Source organism: Mandrillus leucophaeus, unplaced genomic scaffold, assembly GCF_000951045.1.
Source record: "Mandrillus leucophaeus isolate KB7577 unplaced genomic scaffold, Mleu.le_1.0 Scaffold678, whole genome shotgun sequence".
Classification (NCBI taxonomy): domain Eukaryota; kingdom Metazoa; phylum Chordata; class Mammalia; order Primates; family Cercopithecidae; genus Mandrillus; species Mandrillus leucophaeus.
In genome coordinates, this window is record NW_012107341.1 from 1154724 (window position 1) to 1179594 (window position 24871).

Below are 24871 nucleotides of genomic sequence, written 5' to 3' on the forward strand. Positions count from 1 at the left end.
TACTTTTTTATATGAACAAAATATAAACTTGCATAAATATATGTATGATACCACTAATACTGGGTTTATAAACAAAGAACACAATTCCATATATTGGTTAACAATAACACATATGTCTTAAAAAATTAAAAGAATGCATGAAAATGTGAACGTCAAATCGAGAATATTAGTCATGCTCCCTGAGGAAGATAGATGTGCTTAGAAAAAAGTACGTAGAAATTTTCCATTGTGTAAGTAATATTTTATTTCTGAAGTTGGGGAGCAGATACACAAACTATATCACATTCTTATACACTTTTGTGTACATAAAATATTCAAAATTGAATACAAAATAAAAACAAAGATGATAACCTGTGTTGTGGGTTGTGTTAAGAACAAAAATGAAGAGACAATATTGTAATGTTTTCGAAGGCAGAAACACCAAGTTTTTTTAGACTAAATGTGAAAATTACATGTAAGGAAGTAGTAGTAATAAAACCATGGTTTCTAACATTAATAGAACACAAAGTAACTATATAATACAAAAATTGATAGAAAATAATGTATAATCTATTTTATATAAAGTCCATGGATTTTAGCGACATTATAATTGCTTATATCAAATTGTTTATAAAGCCCTCCCTATTTTATATTATTTTATTTATTTATTTGACATGGAGTCTCGCTCATTGCCCAGGCTGGAGTTCAGTGGCGTGATCTCAGCTCACTGTAATCTCCACCTCCTGGATCCAAGCGATTCTCCTGCCTCAACCTCCCAAGTAGCTGGGATTATAGGCAGGGTTTCACCATGTTGGTCAAATTCCTGACCTCAGGTAATCCTATGCCTAGGCCTCCAAAAGTGCTGAGATTACAGGCATGAGCCACTGTACCCAGCCTATTTATTTATTTTTAAGGCAGGATCTTGTTGTGTCACCCAGGTTGGAATGCAGTGGTGCAATCATGGCTCAGTGCCGCCTGGAACTTCTGGGCTCAAGGGATCCTCCTGCCTCAGCCTCCCGAGTACTTGGGACTACAGGTGCACCACCATCCCTCTTGGCTAATTAATTTTTATTTTTCTTATTTTTGTAGAGATGGGGTCTTACCATGTCTACAAAAGAGAAATTATAACTCATTTTCAATTACAGACCATCCAGGGTGGTCTCTATCTCCTGGGCTCAAGTAATTCTCCCACCTTGGCTGCCCAAAATGCTCCAATTACAAGCATGAGTCACCGCACTGACTTTTCCAAAATGGTTATGGTACATCCAATATTCTAAATGTTAAGGAGGGTAAAGAGAAAGTAAAGGAAGCAGGCACACTGAGCAATTGTCCTGGGATTTGGGTCATCTTCCCAGCCCTAAGGATGCGAGTCAGGGGGGCCCTGGGTTGGTCTCCATCAGAGAACATACTCCTCACCCACCCATCTAAGCCATGGGCTACAGCACCAGCTTCTTAATTATAATACACGATAATGAAAAACCTAGTGTGAGAACTTCAGGAGATAAAACTTACAAATTAACTGGTTTGACTGGTGCCAAGAAAGATCTTGTTTGAAATCTGTCCCAGAGCTCACCAACCATCTAAAAATAATCATCAAAATCAATGACAGTTAATGAGCACATGATAATTTCTGGTGGATAAGTTCCTGTGCCCTTGACAGTCCTTTCCACATCACAGCCATGTCCCAGGCTCTCTAGGAAACACATTCTTCAAGCTTTCCTAGCACTTCATGGATTCGGTCTGGAGCCACTCATGGTCTTTGCTCTGGTCTCAAACTTCCAATTTCAATTTGTTTTCTCATAGCTGGAATCTGTCTCATTATCCACCTGTTTCAGATCGAAACCCATGTGGAAGGTCTGATTTTAGTTTTCATCCTTAGCTACTGTTCTGACTTGGATCCCCTGTAGCCTACCTTCTGCAAACTCAGGCCAGTCTCCCACTTCCAAACCAGGCTAGATCCTAAGCTTTGAATCTCATCTGGCCCAGGAAGGACTTTGGATGCTAGTAGAATTTAACGCCAAGGAATGTGTAATGAAAGGACCAACTTTCACAGGTATAAAAACATTTTAAAGTAGTTTAGCAATCCTTTAAAATTAGCTAGATGAAACCATATATATTTATCTTTTAATTAACTTTTTCTATGTGAAAATCTCAGGTTTGAGTCTTTATATTAAAGCCATGTTTTCCCCCTTTCATTATCATTTTCCTCTGTAAAAGCTGAATAAATTTTACAAGAAAATATGGGCTTCTTAACCTATCATCAATGGACTTCTTGGGATCTATATTAAGAGCTGTATTTCAATATAATTGATTTTCTTTTTAATCCTATGGATTTTATGTACTCAAAAACTTCATTACAGGAAACAGTCCAAGGGCTTAACAAGACTCCTACGCAGTGAGAAGTGGCACAAAAGGATAAAGGAATCAATGGAAGTAGAAGGTACTTTGCAAGCACAAAGTTGAGACATCTAATCCAGTGTTGGGAGGTCAAAAGTGAGGGCTACAATAAGACCTGAAGAAATTCTTGAGATTCACCTGGCATAAATAGGGAGAGTGAGGAAGGCAGTGGAACACTCTTTGCAAAGCACACAAGCTGGAAAAGAGCATGGCAGACTTGAGACTTGAGAGAAGCTCAACAGAGATAGGACACAGAACAGTGAGGAGTGATGTTTGGCCAATAAAGTGGAACAGTAAGAAGTAACAGTAAGAGAATGGGACAGGGATGAAGCTAAGGAGGGAACCACGGACAAATATTGGAGAATTGGATCTGTGTCATGTCAAGGAGTATGGATTTTTTTTTTTTAATAAAAAGTGATGGGTTTAATCAGTGGAGTAACACAGATTCACACATGAGGAAAAGTTATCTGGCTATGGCATAGATATGATAATTCATGTGATAAATTCTTCTTGATACTCAGAAATGAAAAGAATGAGTGTCACTACTGAAAAGTTGGTATGCTTTGTTTTATCACATAATAAGTGATAACATCAGATAGCAATCTATGGATCTTCTCTTTTTGCCATGAAAAGTACAGAGCTAAGATCCAGATTCTGTGTGAAGAACCATCTTCAGCATAGGTTATCTGGTAAAATTATTTCTGTCTTCTTCATTATTTACTCATTCTCTTGCAATTCTAGAAATAAACACAGTCATTGCAAATGACTTTTGAGAAAGAGGTAGTCTTTATATAATCAATAAAAGTTTTAAATATTGAAAATATCAAAGTATTTGCAGTCATCAATAACTTGTACGATTATGGAAATTTCAGCTCCATACATATGTGTGTGTGCGTGTGTGTGTGTGTGTGTATATATATATATTTACCTATCTTACATAAATTTACTTCCTTATGTATTGTTAACAACAAGATAAGTATTATTTTGACTTAAAGTTTTGGAACTAATTTCAGTAACAATGAGAAATACACTATTGCTCGGAGAAGTCTGCTGACCTGAGTTATTGCTGGCAACCCTTTGTATCTTTTCAGAGTAAAACACTGTGAGATGGGGTCAGCGGCTTTTTCCAATGTTGTTTCTTCTGGAACAAGTTTTGGTGGTAGCATCTTATCCCAAGGAACATCTTCATAAGCTCTATGAAGTTATTAAATAGAAACATCTTATGAAAAGTATATTCAATTGGTAAAGTTTAGAACAATATTATACTGTGATAAGAAGAATCTGAAGATGACGCCGAGGACTCCTGCCTCTTGGTGTGCATACCATATATAATCACCTCCCCTGGACAGTAGGCAGAGGAAGTGATTATGATGAGATAGTACTCCTGTGTTATGTGATTTTATATGCCCCAAGAGATTGGCACATGTAGTAAAGGTCCCTAATCGGTTGAATTTGAGTTAATCAAAAGGTGGGATTGTCCTGAATAGGCCCAATCTAAGCAAGCAAGCTCCAAAAAGAGACACGAAACAGCAACACACGCTCTTTGTCTGCCCTTGAAGAAACAAATATCAGTCCTACAGCCACAATGAATGGAATTCTGTCAACAACCTGAATGATCTTGGAAGATGAGAACCCAGTCTCAGCTGACACCTTGATTCCAGCTTTAGGGAACCCTAAACAGTGAACCCAGTTGGAATATGCCTAGACTTCCGACCTACAGGACTGCCAGATAACAAAAGCTACTAAATTCCTGCAGTCTGTCACACAGAAATAGAAAACTTACATACATCTTACAGTTTCCAAAAAAATGCTCATTTGACCTTCAGAGAATACCATTAATTTACAAATAAACTATGGCTTAGAAAACTGATTTCCTTTGCTTATGGTCAGCTATTGGTCAAAGTCAGGACTCAAATCCACATAATCTGCCTCCTAAGATTCAGCAGCATTCCCAGTATTCCACACTAATGCAGCCAAATTGCACAAGTTTTTTTTAGCGTGGTTGAAGGGCTTCAGCCATCCTATGAAATGCAATTATTTCACACACACACACACACACACACACACACACACACACACACACAAAATATGGGGATCTTCGGAGTTTTGAAAGTTGTTCTTTTTCACAGGCATATATGACAGACACGGTGAAATCAATTCCAATTTGATAGAGTGAAAACCATACAACCCGCATTCTAAAGACTATATTATGACAAGATGGATGGATCCCCAGAACTTCTCCTGCCCTATCCACACTTAGTGCGAAACTTGATCTTTCCATTCTCTGGACAAGGCATACCCTTCCAAAAAATCCCCTGTCAGTCAAGTCATTTTTGAAAGAATTATCAGTGATTCTCACTTCCTCAACACATATTTGTTCAGAGTTGACTATATTTCAAGTCTTGTGCGAGGTGTTTATGATACAAGAGTGAACAAGAACCAATACAAAAATTGTCTCTACCACCTAGGAATGCTGTGAAAATTAAAAAACATAATATTGGGAAAGTTAAATAGATCAGCGATAAGTCCATAGTGTTTTTGTTGTGTGTGAACACATTTTGAACTTACTTATCTTCAAAGTAGTATCATAGAAGTACTAAATATAACAAGATATTTTAAATCATAGCAAAGTCTTAAATGTTTTCTAACATATCTGACTAGCATTGTATGTAAGAAATTAATCGGTGAGCTCAATGAAAACTTAAAAGATACCTCACTGTTTGAGCCTCTGATAAATTTCATAAATATTTTAGGAATTTTCCATGAAGGTAATAAACTTTTCCCTAAGGATACTTTTATATGTTTCAAGATAAACTACTTAATACTCTGATTTGATACTTTGTCTTATAATAAAACTTTTCCATTCTGAGTGAAGTATCATGTCCTTAATCAAAATATTAACTGTTTCTGAGATGATCACAGAAATTTTTAAAATTAAAATCAAGACAAGAATACAATGGGAAATAAACCCAAAAGTGAGAGAGGGATTTAGGGGCCATTTAGTTATCAACCTTCATCTTTAAGATGAGAAAATTGAGACGAAAAAGAATGAAGGATGCCAAAGTCCCACATTCAGCAAGCAGGTATGTTTTGAGCCCTAGAGTTGGATTCAAGATGACTGATGAACAAAGCTTTTTTCTCATGTTGTTCTAATACTTTGAAATCCAACTTCATATCATGTTTTTAAATGTTTTCATAACACCCCTGGGATAGTAGGCATTCATACATGTGTTTCATGACACTATGTTTGGTCATGGGTATACTTTCAATTTGAATGAGAAAAAAAATGAAGTTGAAATGTGAAGCCTGTCTGAAGTGTTCAAAATATGTGAAGAAAAAAGAGTGGGCAGACATGAAGTGCTTTGAGGTCCACACGTGTTGTCATTTTTTTATTCTTTTTGCTGCCTCTCTTTCCCTCTTCATCCATTTCTCTGTGCCATGCCATGTGTTTTGGCCTTCACTCTATCACTCTGCTGAATTCTAAATCCACTAGTAAGCCCCATTATCCATTCTCGGGCCTCATCCCACTTGACCTATTTGCATCATGTGAACTGGCATTCATCACTCCTTCCTGAACACATCCTCAATATGCCTTCCAGGACCTAGACTCTTCATCTTCCTCCTGCCTTACTGGTTGCTCCTTCTCAGTCTCGATTGCTGGCTTTTCCTCTTTCTTTCTCTTTTTTAACGAGGTGCAAGGACTCAGTGCCCTTTGCCTGTCTGACTACACTTCTCCTTTAGTGTTCTCATTCAGTGCCATGGCTTTACATACCTTTCTATAAGCCATGACACCCAGGTTGATTTCTCTAGCCCAGGCCTCTGCCTCAAACTTCAAATCCATATTTCACGCTGCCTACTTGACATATCCATTTGATTGTCTAATAAACATCTTTATACTCAATGTATGTAAAACTGACTTTTCCGCTGCCTTCACCCTGTTACGAAATGGCAACCTCAGTAGATCCAGCTGCATAGTCCAAAGGTTTAGAATCATTTTTGAGTCCTCTTTTTTCCAGATTCATCACAATCAGAAAATTGTGTTGGCTCTACATTCAACATACATCCAGAACTCAACCGTTGCTTACAAATTTTTCTGCCAGCACTCTCCCCCAAGATACCATTATCTCTGTCCTAAATGACAACAATAACCTCCTAACTGGTGTTCCATCTTCTCTCCCCTGCAAAAATCTACTTTGAAAACAGCAGACACCATGATTGCTACCTTCATGTACAAGTCTGATCTTTCCACTTCTCTGCTAAAGCCTCATGTCACTCAGAATGACAGTCCAATTGCTTAAAGTGTCCCACAAGATCTGGTTCCTAGCACTTCTCTGACCTTTCCTTTTGCTACTCCCTCCTCTTACCCTACTATTACCCTACTCCAGGCACCCTGGCCTTTTGTTCTTTCTTAACATCTTAAGCACACTTCTGACCTGGGCTTTTGCTCCATATTCCTTCTTCAGGGAATAGAGTCACTCCAAGTCTCTGCATGGGTGCTCTCTCAACTCCTCCAAATTTCTGCACACCCCTCAGCACCTGGGGAGGCCTCCCCACGCCTCCTACTTATTACTGAAGCCTGCTACCCTGTATATGTGGGACTCCTGATCTTATCCTGTTCTACCTTTTCTTCGCAGACTTACCCGTCACTTTCTAAGATATAGTCTGTTTACTTTCTTAGTGTATTTGCTTATTATTGTCTGTTTCCCTTTTGATATGGTTTGGCTGTGTCCCCACCAAAATCTCACCTTGAATTGTAATAATCCTTACCTGTCTAGGGTGGGGCCAGGTGGAGATAATTGAATCATGGGGGCAGTTTCCCCCATACCGTTCTCGTGGTAGTGAATAAGTCTCATGAGATCTGATGATTTTATAAATGGGAGTTCCCCTGCACAGGCTCTCCTGACTGCCACCGTGTAAGATGTAACTTTGCTCCTCCTTGCCTTCTGCTATGATTGTGAGGCCTCCCCAGCCATGTGGAACTGTGTCAATTAAACCTCTTTGCTTTATAAATTGCCCAGTCTCGGGTATGTCTTTATTAGCATTGTGAAAACAGACCAATATACCTTTATAATGAGAGATCCTGAGAGCAGAGATCTTTGCCTACTCACTGATGTAGCTCATAGTCTAAGACATAGATTCATAATAGGTACTCAATATATTTGTTGATGGAGTCAATGAATTCTCCCCTTTAAACTTTCTCTGTCTTGACTTTCTAGGATGCTGTACTCTTATCCCCCTTTCTCTCTCTTTGACCATTTACTTTCTGTTTTGGTTTTATTCTTCCATCAAGCATAGGTGTGCCTTAAGACTCTTCTTTCAATGTTTATTTTAGCAATCACTGTAAGTAAATGTCTGTGTTTGATGTTCTCTGGGTCACTCATGAGATCCAGAATATTGTAGACATAAAGAGGATGTGTCATGAAGGAAAAAGAAATATATTCCAAAATCAAAATTCCACTGGGAAAACTGCTTACTTTTGTGTAGAGGACTTGTAAAATGAGTCCTTTGCACTGCATTTCTTGTTTGTTTTAACAAGTGGTTCACTTTCATCCTAGAAGGCATGAACAATAAGTTAAAAGAGACCAAATATAAATGGAAATTGCTATTGTTTTCTAGTCATCATGTTTTCTTTTGGGTTCCTCTTTCTTCGTATTTCTTCTTTCACTCACCTCTTGGATTGACCAGATTTAACGCTTCCCTACTTTTCCTCTCCTGTTTAAGGAATTTACATTGTTTTATTGTCATAATCATTAAATTAAAATTCACAAAAAGTATATTAAAGTTAATGGAAAGTGAGAATTTAAGAGAAACCACTTGAATTGGAAATATCTGCAAATACATAGTTTTAGCACAATGTAATTAAAACATTTTTAAAACGTATTGTCTTTTCTTCTAATAACTTAAGGAGATCAGTTATGAGATATTTTTCTCTATCTTCCAGTTATTTTATCAAAATTAATTAACTAATTATTGTTATAATAATTATTATCTTTAATGGTTACTATTTATTTCAATTTTCAATGATATTTTACCAATTCTTTGCCTCCTTTTGCTTTTTTATTGTACTTGTTTTTTCTCCCCTAGCAACTTGGTTCCATTTTGTTTTTGCTGAATTTCAATTTTTGTTAATTCTTTCACAAATGTAAACTTTTTCTAGTTCTATGTTTTAATTCACCCCCAGTTTTGAAAAATGTTCTAACTTGGGTTTAAAATTCTAGTTCAATTCTAGTTATGATCTTTTTAGTAACAAATTTATCTAATTGATTTCAAAGATGTATTGTTGCTTTTAAAATACACTGAGTTTAATTGTTTGCAGGTATTCTGTGTTTCTCCCCTTTGCTTATATTTAGGACACTATCTTTGTCTTGAGATTTTTTACAGATTCAATAGAATTTGTTTAGGAAAGGATGTATTTTTGTTCATCTGGCTTAGGACTTATTATACTTCTTTGATTTAACAATTCATGACTTTCACCAAATATTTCTCCATCTTTATCTATTTACTGTCAATGAATTATAATTATTCTCTTCTTTTAGAATTACTACCAGAAAAATATTGGACTTTTCATCCTGTGGTTCATGTCTCTTAATTTTGCATTGGTTTGTCTCTAATTTCCGTATATACCTTCTATTCTACCACTATTAACTTTCATATTTTTAAAATGTATTTGTGTTGATACATAATAGATATACAGATTTTGGGGGTAAATGTGATGATTTGATACATTCACATACTCTGTAAAAATCAAATCAGACTAATTGGAATATCTATCACCTTAAATATCTATCTTTTCTTTATGCTAGAAACATATGAATATTTCTCCTCTAGTTATTTTGAAATGTGCAACAGATTGTTGTTAACTATAGTCACCCCACTGATATATCAAACGCAGTCTTAATTATTGAATCTAACTGTATATTTGTACCCATTCATCAGCCTCTCTTTATCCCCCCTCCACACTCCCTTTCTTGGCCTCTGGTAACCACCAATCTACTCTCTATCTTCATGAGATCCACCATTTTAGCTTTCATATATCAGTGGGAACAAGCAATATTTGTCTTATGTAGTTGGCTTATTTCATTTAACATAATGACCTCCAGTTCCATCCGTGTTGGTACAAATGACAGAATTTTATTCTCTTTTATGGCTGAATAATATTCCATTGTATGTACATACTACATTTTATCTACCCATTCATCCACTGATGGACACTTAAGTTGAGTCCACATTTTGCCTAATGCGAGTAGAGCAGCAATAAACATGGGAATGCAGATATCTTTCTGATATATTGTTTTCCTCTATTTTGGATATATACTCAGTAGTGGAATCACTGAATCATACAGTATTTCTAGTTTTAGTTTTTTGAGGAACCTTCATACTGTTTTCCATAGTGGGTGTACTAATTTACATTTCTACCAACAGTGAATGAAGGTTTTCCTTTTTCCATATCCTCACCAGCATTTGTTATTCTCTGACTTTTTGATAAAAGACATTTTAACTGGTATGAGATGATATCTCATTGTGGTTTTGATGTGTATTTCTCTGATTGGTGATGTTCAGCATTTTTTTCACCTGCCTGTTGACTATTTTTATATCTTATTCTGAAAAATGTCTATTCATATGTTTTGCCCCTTTTTAATCAGTATATATGTAGCAAAAGATATGAATAGACATTTTCAGGATAAGACATAAGACATACATATATACACACATAGCTATAGAGTTGTGTGAGGTCCTTATATACATTCTGGTTATTAATCCTTTGTCAGATGGGTAGTTTGCAAATATTTTCCCCATTCTGTGAGTAGTCTCTTCACTTTTTTTTTTTTTGCTGTACAGAGCTTTTTAGCTTGATGTAGTCCCATTTTTTCTATTTTTACTTTTGTTGACTGTGCTTTTGAGGTCTTACACAAAATATATTTGACCAGACCAATTTCCTAGATCATTTCCTCAGCTTTTTTTCTAATAGTTTCAGAGCTTCAGATCTTAGACTTAAATCTTCAACCCATTTTGACTTGATTTTTGTGTATGGTGAGAGGTAGGGGTCTAGTTTCATTCTTGTGCTGATGGCTATACAGTTTCCCCAGCACCATTTATGGAAAAGACTGTCCTTTTCCCATTGTGTATTCCTGGAGCCTTTGTTGAAGTTGAATCGGTTGCAATTATGTGTCTTTATATCTGGGTTCCCTAATCTGTTCCATTGGTCTCTGTGTCTGTTTTTATACTAGTACCATGCTGGTTTGGTTACTATAGCTTTGCGGCATATTTTGAAGTCAGGAAGTGTGATGTCTCTAGCTTTCTTATTTTGTACATTATTGCTTTGGCTTTTCCAAGTCTTTTGTGTTTTCATATAAATTTAGTATTTTTTTCTATTCCTATGAAGAATTGACTTTTCTGTTTATGATTTCCTTTTTCACTTTTTTCTACTCCATGTTTAAACCTGTTCATTATATATTTTTAAAAATTCATCAAAGGTATATCTAGCAAAATAATTTTCTCCTGTACTCCGTTAGTATGTTAAATTACATTGATTAATTTTTAATGGTAAGTGAATGTTTGCATTCCTGAGATAAAGTTTACTTGATTATGATATATTTTTTCTATAAATTATTGTTTTTTATTTGCTTTGTAAAGATGTTTGTGTTTGTGTATATGAGAAATATTAATCTATGATTTCCTCTATTTTTTGTAAAATCTTTGTCTGATTTTGTTGTATGAGGTAAAGTTAGACTCCTAAAATTGTTGGAGAAGTACTTCCTCTTTTATTTTCTGAAATAACCTACATAAGATTGGTGGTTGTTTCCTGAATATCTGATAACATTTATCAGTAAAACTATCTAGGCCTGAAGTTTTCACTGTGGTAAGTCTTTTGATTAAAAAAAAAAAAACAGAACTCCATATATAATATATACATATATGCATTTATCATATTCTATTTTATCTAGTATTAATTTTGTTAACTTGTATTTTTAAAGATTTTGTTCATTTTGTCTAAGTGCCAAAAGAACTGGCACACAGAAGTTTGTAATATTTCCTTATCCTTTTTTAGGATCTGTAATATTTTATATTGGTAATATGTATTCTCTTTTGCCTGATCAGACTAACAATAAGTCTATCACTTTTGTTAATGCTTTCAAAGCAAAACCTTTGGGCTTTAAAAAATATTTAATTGAAAAATAAATGTATATATTCAAGGTGTTCAACATGATGATTTGATACATGTATACATTGTGTAATGATTATCACAGTCAAGTTAATTAACACATGTCATCACCCATTGTTATCATTTGTGTGTATGTATGTGTATATGTGGTGAGGATGCCAAAAATCTGTTCTCTTGTCACATTTCAAGTAACAAATACAGTATTATTAACTACAGTCCCCATAGTGTATCTCTGGAACTCATTCATCTTAAAACTGAAAGTTTATACCCTTTGACCAACATCTCTCATTTTCTCCACCTCTCAGCTCCTGTAAACCACCATTCCACTCTTTGCTTCTATAAGCTTGACTTTTTAAGATTCCACATATAAGTAAAATCATGCAATATTTCTGTTTCTGTACCTGGTTTATTTCACTTACAGTGTCCTTCAGGTTCATCCATGTTGTGGTAAATGGCAGGTTCTTTTTCTTTTTATGACTGAATAATATCCTAATATATATATTTATACACACACACACACACAGACACACCATATTTTCTTTATCCATTCATTTGTCTGTGGACACTTAGGTAGGAAATAACTTTTGACTTTTCAAATTTTTTCTCTTGTATTTCACAATTTCCTCCATTTCACAATTTGTATTCATATCATTTTTAAATTTTCTTCCTTCTTAGTTTTGGTTTAATTTAATCATTTTTCTAGTTTCTTTTTTTTGAATTTTTTTTTTTTTTTGAGACCTAGTCTCACTCTGTTGCCCAGGCTGGAGTGCAGTGGTGTGATCTCAGCTCACTGCAATTGGCACCTCCTGGGTTCAAGTGATTCTTGTGCCTCAGCCTCCCAAGTAGCTGGAATTACAGGCGCCCACCACCATGCCTGGGTAATTTTTGTATTTTTAGTAGAGACAGGGTTTCACCATGTTGACCAGGCTGGTCTTGAACTCCCGACCTCAAGTGATCCACTCACCTCAGCCTCCCAAAGTTCTGGGATTACAGGCGTGAGTCACCACACCTAGCCTTTAATTTCTTAATATTGAAACATTATCATTAATTTTAGATCTTTCTTGTCTTCTAAGATAAGCAAATAAAGCTAATTTTTCTTCTTAGCAGAGTTTTAACTGCATTATACAAATTTTGATATGTTTTCTTTTGCAATAAGTTTAAATATTTTCTAATTTATCTTGTGACGACTTCTTTGACCTGTAGTTTATTTAGAAATGTGTTTAATTTTAAAAGAGTTGATATTTTCCTAGATGTCTTATGATCATTGATTTTTAATTTGGCTCTGTGGTGGCTAGAGAACATATGTGGGATGAATTCAATACTTTTAAATGTATTAAGACTTGTTTGTGTTCTCACATATCATCTATAGTAGTAAATATACCATGTGCATTTGAAAAGAATATTTAGTGTTTGTTTGGTGTAGTGTTCTATAAATACCACTACCTGAAGGTGATTGATGTGTTGTTTAGATCTAGGTATTTACTAGTTGTTTTGTCTAGCTGCTTCATCAAGTGGACAAAGGTCTTAAAACCTCCTAAGGTGATCAGTGGAATTATGTATCTCTCCTTTTTGGGTCTGTTCATTTTTGTCTCACGTATTTTGAACCTTTGTTACTAGATGCATACACATTTATGATTGTTAGGTTTTCTTGACAAATTAACTGTTTTGTAACTAAGCCATGACCCTCTTTATGTCTTGTAACACCCTTTGTCATGAAGTCTATTTAATCTGATCTCAAAATAGCCACTAAAGCCTATTTATATTTTATTTACATTGTATGTATTTTCCATTGACTTACTTTCAATGGATTTGTATCTTTATATATCTCAAGTATGCCTCTTGTAAGTAGCATATAGCTGTGTCTTGCTTTATTATCTATTCTGACAATGTCTGCCTTATAATTGGAATGTTTAGTATATTGCAATTAATGTAATTAATGTAATTATGATATATTTAGATTAAGTGTAGCATTTTATTACTGGCTTCTGGAAAACCCTACCTTTCTACTTCTCTGTTCCTTTTCTTTCTGCTTTTTTGGGAATTATTTAAATTTGTCTTTTTGCTTTTTAAGAATTCCAGCTTAAGCCATCAATTGACACTTTAACTATACTTCTTTACTTTGCATTTTAGGGGCTCCTCTAGAGAAAACAATATGCATGTTTAACTGTCCACAGTTCACTTAGAGTTAACATACCACTTCACATAACATGTACAAACATTGCAACCTTATGTTAATTTATCACATGTTTTCATCTCTTACTCTACAGTTGTCATACATACATTCAGAGGACAATGTTATACTTTTATTTAAAACAATCATATGAACCTTAAATAAAAGGAAAAAGGTAATATTTTGTTAGGCAGGATTTCTTTTAGTGTACACTTGTTGGCAATAAATTTCCTTCATTTCCTTTACCTGAATTTTTTTTATCATTTTAATATATTCATATTTAACCCCCCAAATATATCCATATTCAAATCCCTGGAACCTGTGAATATGTTACCATTAAAAAAGAATAGCCGGGTGCCGTGGCTCCTTTGGGAGGCCGAGGCCGCAGGATCACCTGAGATCAGGAGTTCAAGGCCAGCCTGGTCAACATCGTGAAACTCCCTACAGAAATACAAAAATTAGCTGGGCATGATGGTGAGTGCCTGTAATCCCAGCTACTCAGGAGGCTGAGGCAGAAGAATTGCTTGAACCTGGGAGGTGGAGGTTGCAGTGACCTGAGATCATGCTATTACACTCCAGCCTGGGTGACAGAGTGAGATGCCATCTCAAAAAAAAAAAAAAAAAAAAAAAAAGAACCTTGGATAAATTAAATGTAGCAGTGTTTAATTGGGCAGAAAAGAAAGATTCGTGAACAAGGTAGCACTCAACACAAAAGCCATTCAGAGAGTTCCACTGCAAAATGTGGGCAGGGAATATTTATAGCCAGGAAACAGAAGTGACATACAAAAATAGTCTACATGGTATAGTTCCGTGTTTGCCTTAGTTTAACATGTTTTGCTGGTTTGCAGCCTGTGATTGGCTGAAAGCTTGGCTGCTATGATTGGCTGCAACACAGCTGCATGTTGTAAGAATTTACTCACAAGTTGTTAGGTTGCAGTTGGTTCACATATAATTTAGATTACAGTTTATTACATATGTAGGTTAGTTTCAGGCCAAATCTAATTTAATTTAACAATTATTCTCTTTTGCTCAGCCACTCAATTTTGAGAGAGTGACCAAAACCTTAGCACTGACACTCCTTTCTGTCACCTTCATAATGGACTTGTTTGGTCTCTGTATAAAATTCGCAATTCATTATATGAAATTAGTTGGATGATTATGTTTTCCTCATGTTTTTGTTACTCTAACTGTAATGAGATCTTTTGATGTACAAAGGATGGCTATAAATGAGCATTTATGATTCTTAAGGGATATAACACACAAGGGAGACCACTATAATGGCTATTGGGAGGATAATATAAAGAAAGAGGGGAAGTACACTATTTAACAGGAATCTCTGCAAACTAAACTCATCAGAACAAACAATTCAAAATTCAAGCAATAAAGACAGTTCAGCAGTATTTAAGTCTTAGTGGTCATAGTCTGTGTTTGGGGTGGAGTGGCAATTAAGAACAATAGTGTGCCGTAAAATGGTCTGATTTAAAGAGATACCTATTTTTGTAGTTAGCCTGGTAATATCAATCGTAGTAATCTGCAGATGATTAAATGAAACATAGAGATGAGAAAATCTTAGACTAGCCAGCCTTCCCATCCACCATTCGGGATGCCTGCAAATCAGCTGTTAGCTACTTCCATAAACACATCATGTGTTTCTTTTCCCTGAGAAATGTCCGTGGTGCATTCGGTGGTAGTATCTACAGGAATAGCAGTGTTGGCTACCTTTTAAATTAAGCTTTCTGTAGTAGTAAAACCAGGGGGAAGATAAGTGCAGCACTCAGTTCTGTTTAGCACCACATGCAAGATCCCAACATAAGCCAAGAAGAGATCTAACACTGTATGGTGTTCCATTAAGTGTTTTTGCTGAACATGACTTTTTTTTAATCCCCCTTCAAGAGAGTGGCTTCTTCCCATTTAAACCCTGGAAAATATAATTGGCTACAAATTTCAAGATGTTCTCCCAATTTATGGATTACCTTCAAATTCCATACAACTGGCACCATCTACCAACAAGAGTGAGCATCCAGGAACCTCATTAGAAACTTTTCTCAGTGGAAAGTAACTTATCTTCATTCCACTTTAAGGTTAGTATTAATTTTGGTTATTGATCACTTTGGCCTTTGATTATGGAAGGTATTATTGAAACTTTCAGAGAAAGCTATTTGGAAGACAGGAGTGAGCCAGGCCCATTAGCAAGATATGAACCAGCAAGGAGGCAGAACACAGTAAACAAATTCTCCTCAGACCCGATGTATCTGCAGGCCCCCAGGAGCTGGAAAAGAGGGCCACCTGGTGGCATGTGAGCAGAGGCTAGTTACACTTTTTCACCCATAGGCCTATGTAGCTCCTGAGCCAGGTTCGATGAGTAATTTATTTTCTGTGTGTAGTCCCTTCAAAGCATGCTGGAAGGATGCATAACCATATTCAGTGGAACAAGACCTTACTGGATTTAGCCCAGTGACATCATACAAGCAATTAGTTGTACCCCCATAAGTGATCCCCAAATCTTGAGTATTCAATGCCTGGAAGCACAATATACCTTTTATAGGCATCACTCGGATAGGTTTTTTTATATTTGGTAGCCATTCTGTTATTAACTGGAAAGGTCAGAGTATTGTTTTCAATAAGCACAGGAAAGCAAGTAGCAGTCATATCTAGAATATCAATTTCCACTCCTCCTTTGAGGTTTTAGCATGACTGCCACTGGTAACACAGACAAGCAGTGGCATTAGTGGAATCGTTTCCTAATTTGGGGGCATTAGGTACAAATTTAATAATTGTTTTGGTTTCTTACTGGAGCATAAGCCTTTGCTAAAGCCATCCACAAATTATAGTCCATGGCTTTTCCTGTAAAGAAAGGGAAGGATTAGGATGGCAGAAATAGAAAACAGAGGAAAAAGGATAAGGTTTTCGGTTTTCATGATGTCAGAAAAGTCTTGATCTATGGCCTTAGGGTAGCTGTCAATGTCTAGGATGCCATCTGCTTCTGGGGAAAAGTTTTCCTGGTCAGGTTTACCTTCAAGTCTCAAACAGGTATACATTTCCAGGAGCTTGGAGGGGCCCTTTTGAGTTGTAAGATGTGAACCCAAGGGTAAGCCTTTGATATTTTACTGCAGCACGGATGGCAAGTAGAATTTGGTATGGTCTCTTCCAACGGGGATAGGACCATGGGTTCAATGAGGTCTCTGATGTCATTTTCAGAAGATCCAATCTCCAGGTTCTGGGTTTTGAAAGGTTTGGTTGTTCTCAGTCTGTGGGTCATGGAAGATCTCCTTTACCTCGTGAAAATACACTTAGACATAATGCATTAGGAGAATGGAAGATACATGAGGTTCTACTATTAACGGCATATGCCTTCCAGGAACTTATTCCATAAGGAGTCAATCGATGTTTTCAATTGGGGGTGGATATGATGACCATTAAAGCCGAGGTAATATCTTTGGCCAATGCAATCAAATTGATTTAGTTAATTTTGCCCATTTCAGCTGCAAAATGTCATTTATCTTTTGACCTTTCCAGAAGACTAAGGGTAATAGGGACAATGGTGATGACATTGTGCGCATAAGCTTATTCAACTGTTTTCTAAATTGTCCAGTGAAATAGGTTCCTCTGTTGCTGGAGATTTCTCCAGGGATGCTCCATAAAGGAAATACTTTTTAAATAACTTGTTAGTTACCATCATAAGATCAGCTTTCCCAGATGGGAAAGCTTCTATCCATCCAGGTAACATGTAAATATACTGATATCCCACTGAAAATGACAATTGAATAAAGTCTGATAGTGAAAACACACCACCTGAAGTTTTTATTGCTTTCACAGGATTATGAGTTTGACAAACCAAACATTGGTTATAAGCCATTTTATCAATGTGATAACAGTCACCCCACCAGTGTTTGTTCGTAATTTGGATCATGCTATCTGTTACTTGATGAGTTGTAGAGTGAACAGCTTTGTGGAGTGCAGAACTTTTAATAGTGGAAGCTTCAAGGACTCAGGAAGTACCTGAAGGAAGTATTAGGCACCCATCTGAGAGCTCTTTGAGTTCACGTTTAGCACTGAATTTACAGCCTTTCAGGTATCAATTTTGTTTTTCCAAATCAGGCACACTTAGCAGTTTGTTAAATAGGTCACCATACGTGAGTTGACTTTGATCAATCTTGTAGAGTTTATTCAAATTTTATATCCTAACAGTTTCAGCACTAGCTGATTAGCATAGAAATCTGTCAGGGAATTCCTTTGATATTCAGGTTTAGTTTTACAGCTATGACCTTCAATCTTAATAATGGCAGTTCGTGATGATAAGAGGATAGCAGAAAGGAGTGCATTTGCTTGGAGACTGTTTTTAATGGGGGGGTCCCCCTCTTTGTTTTTATAACATGTCAAAATCATGGACTACTCCAAAAGCATATAACTATCTGTATAAGTGTTCACTGACTTGTCTTTAGCTGTATGTACAAGCTCAGGAGAAACTGACTTATATTGGGTAAGAGTTCTCTTCTGTATTAACTCATTTCAGGTGATAAGATCATACCTTGCCTGGTATTTTCCTTCTGAGTTTTATAATAAGACCCATCAACAAAAAGTATCAACTCAGGATTATCAAAGAGATTATCTCACATACGAACATGAGGAGCCACTATTTCTAACACTACACTCACAATTGTGGTCTTCACCTGCATGAGGCAGAGGTAGTAGAGTAGCAGGGTTAAGTAAGTTGCAACATTTTAGATAGCAATTAGGAGATAGGAGAAGAATTCCAGAAGATGTTAATCTATTTGCTGACAAATGCAGAGTTTGAATGGAATTTAATATATATTTTTTGCAGTGTGCAAGACTTGCAAATAAAGCTTGTGTCTTAAAAGCAGCTCAGATGAAGCTACCAATTTGGCTGCTGCTGCTACTGCTTTTAAACAATTAAAATATGCCTTAGCTACTAAGTCCAATCACAGGCTATAAAATGTGATTGGCCTCTATTTTCCTTCATGTGTTTGGGTAAGTACTCCTAATGCCTGAATGTTATTTTCATGAATGAACAGGGTGAAAGGTTTAGCGTAATTTGGAAGTCCTAAAACTGAAGACTGTTGTAAGGCTATTTCCATTTGCAGAAAAGCCTGCTCATGGCTGTCTTCTCAAGGTAAAGGCTCTGATACTGAGTTTCTAGTAAGCTAATCCAATGGTGAGGCCATTAGGGCAAAATGTAGGACCCAGCATCTGTAGTATCCTGCAAGCTCGAGAAAACCTCTTATTGTTTCTTTTAACTGTAGGCCAGGAAAAATTTTGAGTAGTTTTTATTCTCTCAGGCAAGAAGAAAATTGCTTCAACACTCAGGTTACGTCCTACCAAGTGAACAGTTTTTTCTTAAAAACAGAAGTTTTTCCATTAAAACACTGTGACCCTTATGAGGCCAGCAAGTTGCCATGAAAGGGTATTGAATTTCTCCCCTCTACTTAAGAATAGTCTTAGTTATTTCTGACTCTTTGTTTTTATGTATCTATTTTTTAAAGAACTTTTCAAAATCCCACAAAAATACAGGTAGAATATTGATTTAGATGGCATTGAAACTGTTAGGAATCTCTAAACTTTTTAAACATTTTAAGTTTCCAGTCCAGAGAATAGCATATTTCCCTGTCTGTTTAGGTTTTAGATTTTCTCTCAACACATTTACTAGTTTTGCCATAGGATTCTTGAATATAATTTCATAGATTTATTACTCAATAGTGAATAGGTTTTGATACAATTTTAAGTGATAGATGAAATGTTTTAAAACTTTCTGTTTCTTGCTGATATTTAGAATATAATAAATGCATTTCCGATAATGTTTATTTCTGAAAACCTTATTCAGTTTCTTTATATCATAGTAATTTAACTGTATAGGCTGGAGTCAGTGGCAGATTGCCTGAGCTCAGGAGTTCCAGACCAGCTTGGGCAACATGGGGAGACCCTGTCTCCACAAAAAATACGAAAATTAGCTGGGCATGGTGGTGCATGCCTGTAGTCCCAGCTACCTGGAGGGCTGAGGCAGGATGATGGCTTGAGCTAGGGAGATTGAGGCTGCAGTGAGTTGTGATCATGCCACTGCACTCCAGCCTGGGTGATGAAGCAAGACTCTGTCTTAAAAATAAAATAAGGTAAAATAAAATGAAAAGTAATTTAACTACATATTTATTTGGATTTTTACATATATAATCATATTATCAAGAATAACCGTGTTGTTTAGTCACCTCCAATTTTTATACCATTTTTATGTTTGCTTGATTGGGCTGGCTAAGAACTTCAGTGCTTAGGTGAAGGGAGGAGGAGAAAGAGGATGTGAAAGAGGACATACTTGCTTGAGACTGATTACAGAAGGGAGGCTTTCAACATTTCACTGTTTGGTATTGTTTGATTTACCTTTTCACAGACTTCCATTATTAATTTAAGGATAATGTCAATCCTATTTATCAAATTTTTTTTCACATCTTGAGATGAGTAAATGACTTGTATTTTAAACAGTTAATACAATGAATCACATTTACCCATTTTCTAAAGTTAAGCAAACCTTACATACCTGAAATAAACCTAACTTTATAATGATGTATTAACCATTTGTATATTGCTATATTTTAAATGTGCATATACGCTTTTATTTTTTACCAGGCATCTTTTATTATTGAGTTCTAGTTTAATTTTGTTCCTATCAGAGAACATCTTTCTATAATTTCAGTTCCTTCTATTTCATTTGATTTGTTTGATATTCCAGAATATAATTTATCTCAGTGAATGTTCTGTGTGCCTTTGTTATTTATATCAATTAGATCAAGTTAGCTGATTAATGTTTTTCATATGTTCCATATCCCCCTGTTTTTTCTGTCTACCTTTCCTATAAACTGCTGAGAACAGAGTTTTGAAATATCTACTAACTGTAAATCTGCCTTTCAGTTCTATCGGTTTTTGCTTCAAGTATTTTGAGTTCTGTTATTAGGTGATACACATTTTAAATATATTTTATGTACATTTTATGGATTGATCCCTTTCTTATTGTAAAATATCTGACTCCTTCGTAAAATTTCTTGTTCTGAAATTCACTTTGATATGATTGCAGTTAATTCTGCATTAATTTGACTAGTTTTTGAATTATATATATTTTTACATCTTACCTTAAACTTCTATTTATATTTCACATGGTTTTCTTGTGGTCAGTGTATAGCAGGGTCTTAATTTTTTTTTTTTTTTTTGTCACCCAGGCTGGAGTGCAATGGTGCGATCTCAGCTCACTGAAACCTCTGCCTCCCAGGTTCAAGCAATTCTCCTGCCTCAGCCTCCTGAGTAGCTGGGATTACAGGTGCCCGCTACTACGTCTGGCTAATTTTTGTATTTTCAGTAGAGACAGGGTTTTACCATGTTAGTCAGGCTGGTCTCGAATTCCTGACCTCAGGTGATCTGCCCCTCTCAGCCTCCCAAAGTGCTAGAACTACAGGCATAAGCCACTGCACCCGGCCAGGTCTTAGTTTTTTATCCAACTAACAATTTGTGACTTTTAAGTTCATTATATTAAATTCTGTTTAGCAGTAGACATAATTTGGTTTAAATCTGTTTTTTTCTATTTGTTTTATCTACTCTATTTTTCTTTTGTGTTACTTTCTCTTGAGTTAGTTAAGAATTTTTTTTAATTTTAAAATGTCATTTTATCTCCTATTAGCTTACTACGTATACTTTAAAATTTTTTTTTCTTTTCTGTTGTTGCTATCTCTCTAGGATTTATAGTATAGATATTTTACAATATACATCTTTAACTCCAGGGTTTACAGGATAATAATATATCATTCCAAAAATAGTGCAAAAAAATTTAAACAGCATATGCTCATTTTCTTTGTTGTCCCTTATACTACTGTCACACAATTTACTTTTTTGTATGCTATAAACCTGAAACACATTACTATAATCGTTGCTTTAAACGGTGATACTTTAAAGAACTCCAAGATGAAAAATAGTATTTTATATTTACCCATCTGTTTATCATTTCTGTTAACCTCAATTTATTTCATTGTGTAAACCTGAATTTTCATATACATTATTTTCTTCTGTCTAAAGAAATTCCTTCAGGTCTACTGGCAGTGCATTCTTTCAGCTTTGTTTTTATAAAAATGTTTCTATTTTGCCTCTAATTTTAAATATTTTTATTGTTAGTTAATATCTTCTTAGTTTCTTTTATTTATTTTCGTTACTTAAAATATGTGCATTTATTTTCTTCTGGCTTGCACAAACTGACAAAAAGCCAGAAGTCATTCTTACATGTGTTTCTTTGTAAATATCTTTTCTCTAGTTGTTTTTAAGATTTTATTTTTATCACTGTTTTTCAGTAATGTCATTGATGTGTTTTGGGCATAATTTTAAAACATTTTTATACAGATTGAAATTTGTTGAACATTTTGTGTCTTCAGATTTATAATTTTTATCAGCTAGGGACAATTTGTGTCATTGTGTCACCAACCTTTTTTTTCAACTCACTTTTATTCTGAGACTCCAATGCATGTATGTTAGATGTCTTACTAGATACTGTTCCACAGTAACTGATGCTTTATTTTGAAGCTTTATTTTTTCTCTTTTCATTTTGAATAGTTTATGTTGCTATGTCTTTATTTTTACTGATCTTTCATCATGCAAGATCTGCTCTGTTCTTAAAACTACCAACTTATCTTTTACTTCAGATGTATTTTTCATGTCTAGAAGTCCGTTTGCATTTTCACATCATCCCTTGTTATCATGATTATGACTGTCTCTATGATCTGAACATATGAAACAGATTTGTAATAGCTGTTTGAATACAATAGCTGCTTGGTCTTTTATGTCTATCACTCATAGGACTGTTGTTATTGACTGATTTTTCCCCTATGGGCAGTATTTTTCTGCTTCTTTGCATGAAAAGTAGTTTCATTTTATTTTTTAAACTGATAACTTATTTTGGACTTTAAGTTGTTGGTTGGTTGCTGGAAGTTGTTTTATTCTTAAGTTTTGGATTTTTTTCCAGCAAATAAAGTAATTGGAATCAGTCGGGTGCTTTTAAAATTTGAGAAAGTCCAGAGCAATCTTTAAAGTTGAACTAGTTAAGCCTGACTACAAAGGTAATATGCTTTTGAAGATCTGACCTGATGTACCTATGTACTATAAAGTGTTTTATTCTAGTTTGTGGGGACATAAAACGTTCCCTGCTCTGTTTGAGTTTCAGGGAAAGCTTATGCCCACTTCTTTACAGTGGGTTTTTCCTTAGCTTTAGCATTTCCTTCTTTTGTATACACAGATCAGTACCCAAAGACCTGAGCTATCTCTTCTGCATATTTCCAAAGCCCCACTGCTCCTCCACATCCTCATAACTCCCTCTTTTCTGTCATCTTACCGGGCAAATTCTCCATTCCTTGGTTTCTCAGAACTCTAATCTCCTCTTCAATCCAACAGGAATGTAAAGCTATGTTTGGGTTTCACTTTCCTGGACTGTGGCTTAAAAACTGCCCCCCCAGGAAGCAAGCTGGTATAATTGTAGGGCTCACATTGTTAGTTTCCCTTCTTTAGAGATTCCAGTCTTTCAGTGCCTTTGGCCAGTGTCTGGAAATGATTTTTTTTTTTTTTTTTTTTTTTTTTTTTTTACAATTTGTCCAGTTTTCTATTTGGCTAAAGCAGAAAAGTAGCTTGAGTGCCTGTTACTTCATCTTCTCTAATTTATTCATTACTTTGCTTATCATTTTTTATTTTTCCTTCCATGCTTTCTTTTGATTTACTTTGCTGTTCATTTTGTAGCTTTTCATTCACCTGGGAAGGGTGCTACCGGCATCTAGTGGGTGAGGTCAGGGGTGCTGCTAATCATCCTACATTGCACAGGATAGTCTCCTTCAGCAAAGAGTTATGAAGCCCAAAATTCTGACCATGCCAAGGTCCAGAAACCATGGTTTAACACATTCTGTTCCACTGTTTGGTTTTTGTTCTTCAGGAACTCCAATTATATGTATATTGTTTCTTCTTTGTTTATCTTCCACTTTGACCACCTTCTCTTTAACATTTTCAAATATTTTTTATCTCATGTTCATTCTCTTGGATGTTTTTCATTTTTTATTCAATGTCTTTTATTACATTTTTGTTTTTCTGTTTTTCCTTTGCACCATTTAATTATTATCCCAAGATAAATTTTTATTATTTTTTGTCACTGATTATTTTATTTGTATTTAATTTTTGGAGTTCTGTAAGTTCTGTATGAAGACAGACCTTTATAATCTCAAAGGCTTATTTGAAAATATGTAATTCAGTTTGGAGTGTTGTAGTACAATGTTTCATTTACTGCTAAATAGTTGATGTGGGAGTAACTCTCTTCACTAGATTGTTTTGATTCTTGTTTTTTGTTTCATTACAGTTGGTTGAATTTTGAATAGATTTATTTTATTTTCTTCTATTCATTTTGTGGATTTTGTGTGGTTTGCAATATTTTAAATTTAATGTTGCTTTCTCTGTCAGTGTAGCAAAATACAATGTCATGTTGATACAGGAGCTAGAAACAAATTGTTTAATCAGATAGTAAGGGCAACAGAGTCCTTGGCAGGGTTTCCCTTTTAACAAAAAAGCAGCACCCAAATCATTTATTTTCTAACAAGATCAGCCTGAAGAATCCAGCTGCAAACATAGATAAGCAAGCTCGAAGCTTGCATGCGTGAATGCCGACAGCTGTGCCAATAGGGAAAGGCTACCTGGAAGCCAGGTATATTCAGCATGGAGGCTCCATTTTCCCTTTTCTTTGTCACCACGCATACAGTAAAAAGCAAGCAACAAGGCGCCAGTCAGGTAGAGAACCCATCTACATAATAAGATTAGGGTGGCAGTGGCTAGATTCTCATGTGCTATGCAAATGGCACATCTGGTTCAGCCAATTTTGTGTGCCCTATGTAAATCAGACACCACCTCCTCAAGCCATCTAAAAATCCTTCTGCATTTCACTGTGGAAGTAGGAACCCATTTTCTCCAGGACCCCTCTCTGCACAGAGAGCTGTTCTCTTTCTTTTGTCTATTAAAACAACCACTCTTATCTTCACTCTGGTATGTCTTAGTTTTCCATGGCCATGGGACAACAAACCTCGGGTACTACCCCAGACAATGACACCATTTCAATATATATATGTATCATATATATGATAATATAATGTTAT

At 35.4% G+C, this 24871-nt stretch overlaps 1 protein-coding gene across 1 annotated transcript in view; it reads right to left on the reverse strand.

The window, feature by feature from the left end:
* Window positions 1–24871, reverse strand: part of LOC105555265 (chromosome unknown open reading frame, human C7orf72) — a 66714-nt gene that overhangs the window by 23032 nt on the left and 18811 nt on the right. The window contains exons 3-5 of the mRNA XM_012002121.1: window positions 7851–7927; window positions 3432–3570; window positions 1492–1559 (exon numbers count right to left, since the gene is read on the reverse strand). Coding sequence (XP_011857511.1) covers window positions 1492–1559; window positions 3432–3570; window positions 7851–7927 — 284 coding nt within the window. The remainder of the gene's footprint in view (window positions 1–1491; window positions 1560–3431; window positions 3571–7850; window positions 7928–24871) is intronic.